The 3,372-nt window shown below is 51.7% G+C and overlaps 1 protein-coding gene across 1 annotated transcript in view; it reads right to left on the minus strand.

The window, feature by feature from the left end:
- Nucleotides 1-793: 793 nt before the first annotated feature.
- The window catches only part of Ccdc88b (coiled-coil domain containing 88B), a 15,747-nt gene continuing 13,168 nt past the window's right edge, over nucleotides 794-3,372 (minus strand). The window contains exons 25-27 of the mRNA XM_021209043.1: nucleotides 2,865-3,071; nucleotides 2,644-2,712; nucleotides 794-1,290 (exon numbers count right to left, since the gene is read on the minus strand). Of these exons, the coding sequence (XP_021064702.1) occupies nucleotides 1,235-1,290; nucleotides 2,644-2,712; nucleotides 2,865-3,071 (332 nt within the window). The 3' untranslated portion in view covers nucleotides 794-1,234. The remainder of the gene's footprint in view (nucleotides 1,291-2,643; nucleotides 2,713-2,864; nucleotides 3,072-3,372) is intronic.

Here is a 3,372-nt window from a genome sequence, read left to right on the forward strand (position 1 = left end):
TCTCTCTCTCTCTCTCTCTCTCTCTCTCTTTCTTTCTTTCTTTCTTTCTTTCCTTTTTTAAGATTTTTTATTATTTTTAACTGGTGATCATGGAAGCCAGAGGCATTCCTTAGAGCTGGAGTTACAGAAGGCTATGAGCTGCCCAATGTGGGCCTTCCAGAAGAGCAGTGAGTGGTCTTAACTATTGAGCCATGTCTCCAGGCTCTCTGATAGCCTTTTATACAGCCCAGGGTCACCTGCCTAGGGATGTAGCATCACAGTGGACTGAGCCATCCTACATCAATCAAGAGAATGCCTCTGTAGACACACCCATATGCCAATCAGATGGTGACAATTTCTCCGTTAGGTTTCCTCTTCCCAGGTGTCAAATTGACAACTAAAGCTGTGTCAGTTCCCCTTTGTCATTCTGGAGATCCAGCTAAGAGATGTGCCATACCACCTCTTATAGAAACCAAACTGTGAGCTCCCTGAGGCAGGGCTCAACCCCAGAGGGGTTGGGTGGCGGAAGATGAGGAGGTTGGGAGAGAAAAGAAGTGCCCTGCGTCAGGCCAACTAAGTTCACTGTATCTCATATCCCAGACCCCAAGTCTCATCCGCTGTTAAATGCCTATCCAGGCCCTGCCCCATTGGCTGGTTACCTGGCCAGCCCATGTAGGTTTTCATATGGCCAAATGGCCACACTATGATTCCTTTTGCTGCCTGGTCCAGGCATGGCTCCTTGGCTACAGAAGCTCACAGCGATGGACATCCCCAGCACCTCCAGTTTCCCACAAGCAGCCAGCAGACACAGAACCCAGGTTCAAGGGGTTACAGCTTTATTCCTCTTTCCCTCATGTCCCAGACAATGCTCAGATATCAGCACAGGCCTGACCCCAGGGGATGGGCCTTAGCTCCCCATCTAGACCTGGCACAGGGCTCTCTTGCCCACTCTTGCCAGCCGTCTTCAGCTGGGGAGTCTCCCAGGGATCGTCTCCTCGGTGATGGCTGTACTTCAGAGCAAGAGCCCTGGCCAGGAGCTCCCTGTTTGGACCAGTTATATTCCCTGTCCACAGCCTCGTCCCAGCTCCTTCTCAGAGCCCCAGTATAGGCTGTGGGGGACCTAAGAGCCCAGGCCTCTTTGTCCAGTGAGTCTTCTTGGGGTTCCCGGGTCCCCCGGCTCTTGGGCTGCCTGGGAGCCCCACTGACCCTACAATGGGGAGAAGGCTGAAGGCCTAAGCCATCTGTCCCCACAGAATCACTGGCTGAGGGAAGGGGTAAGGAACTGTTTCTCCGGTTTCTGCTCCTGGAGGGCTGGAGAGAAAGATTGGGATCAAGTCCCCTCCCAGAGAGATGGCCAGCAGTCAAGGCAGCCCATGGGACCCCGAACCTTCTGTCTACTTGCTCTCTCCCCACCTCCCTGTTCTAGCCTGCCTCCAAGCTGTTCCTATATTTCCGCTCCTCTCTGAAGCCTGTCCTCAAACAGTGCCCCCACTCAAATCCCAGTGACACACACACACACACTTACTTCTTCCCCAGCATTATAGCCTCCTATCAGGCTGGAGCTGAGCCTCTGCTAGCCCAAACTGCTATCTGCTTGTGTGTGAAGTACTTGCTAGACTTTAAAAACTTAGCATGAAAAAAGTAATGAGTGTGGTGGCACACAAACTATTATCCTAGGACTAAGAAAGTTGAGGCAGGAGGATTGCCACAAATAGTCCAGCCTGGGCTATACTGTGAGCTAGGCTATTGTAGCCTATATAACAAGACCCTGTCTCAAAAAAGAAAGAAAGAAAGAAAGAAAGAAAGAAAGAAAGAAAGAAAGAAAGGAAAGGGAAGGGAAGGGAAGGGAAGGGAAGGGAAGGGAAGGGAAGGGAAGGGAAGGGAAGGGAAGGGAAGGAAAGGAAAGGAAAGGAAAGGAAAGGAAAGGAAAGGAAAGGAAAGGAAAGGAAAGGAAAGGAAAGGAAAGGGGTCAGGCGTAGTGTCAACCCCAGAACTGGAAATGTGGATTGTGCCTTTAATCCCAGCATTTGTGAGGCAGACAGGCAGATCTTTGTTAGTTTGAGACTGGCCTAGTCTACATAGTAAATTCTAAGCCAACCACATGCACGGTGAGACTCTCTACCTCAAAAAAATAAATTTAAAAAGAAAATCTCATTTGTAGTTTTTTTGCACTGACTACACATTGAAAGCAGTAATCATTTAGGCAGACAGGGCTAAATGAGTCATGTCATTAAAATCGTACCTATCTCTCTTTATGTTTCTGACAGGATTACTAAAAAGGAAAAAGAGTACACACATAGCTCACATTGCATTTCCTTTTTTTTCCCCCCTTAAGCAGAGTCTTGCCACCGAGTCTAGGCTGGTCTTGAATTTGTCATCCTCCTATCTCAGCCTCCCAGCTGCTGGGATGACCGGCATGTACCACCCATGCCCTGTTCAAATTGTACTGCTGTCAGTCCTGGCTGCTGTCAGTCCTGGCTGTTGCAGACAGTGATTATTTTCAGGCAGTGTTTGCTGTCTGCCTCCCCACACCAGAATGTTCCCTGCCATCTCCCCAGGAGCATACCAGCTGGTGTTTGGTAAAGAATCCTTCCTCATCAGAAGAGAGAACTGGTAAGTGAGACTTGCCGGGGACCCCAGACGGGGCACACAAACCCCACTCACCCTCTCGAGTGTCATCTGCTTCATGCTCCGAGAGGGTCTTAATGGAGCCATCCCATTCCACACCAGATCCTAGGGATCGAAAGGCAGCCACTGAGCCACAGTGCCAGGCAGTGGTGGGCAAGGCATAGAGGAACACAGAGACTAAGAGGAATGTATCTCCTCCCCAAAATGCTGAGTCCACCCGATAATGGGGACTTAGATTCAGGGACTCTATATCTCACCTTTGCTGTGGGCACTGGGTGCCCCCAGGGGGCCGGGTCTTCTCTGTCTGAACCGCTGCCTTGGGGTGTCCCCTGGACTAAATGACTCAGAGCTTCGCCCCCCAGGGAACCGGGAGCTGAGTCTCCGCCGCTGCCCACCTGCCAGGGTCTCATCTCCCAAGCAGAGAGAGCTCTGGGCACGGCGCATGGGCGCTGGTGACGAGGACCCTGTGAGAGGCACACGCATGGGGGGAAAAGGGTCACCCAAGTACAGGAAGGGACCAGGCAAGCAAAGAGCCAGTGGGTGAGGTTATACAGGGTAGAGCAGAGTGTAGGCAGGGAGAGACCGGGCCAGTGGGCCTGGCCAATGTGCTGCTGACTCACACAAGTTCACTGTGGAGCCTTGGGCAGGGCACCCGCACCCTCCCTGGTCCTCAGTTTCCCTCTGTACCACCATCAGGCATTAGTACTCTTTCCCTAAGGTTCCCTGCTGCCCTGAGGTCTTAGGTGTTACTGTGGGTTGTGTAGA

The sequence above is a fragment of the Mus pahari genome, chromosome 1 (genome assembly GCF_900095145.1).
Source record: "Mus pahari chromosome 1, PAHARI_EIJ_v1.1, whole genome shotgun sequence".
Classification (NCBI taxonomy): domain Eukaryota; kingdom Metazoa; phylum Chordata; class Mammalia; order Rodentia; family Muridae; genus Mus; species Mus pahari.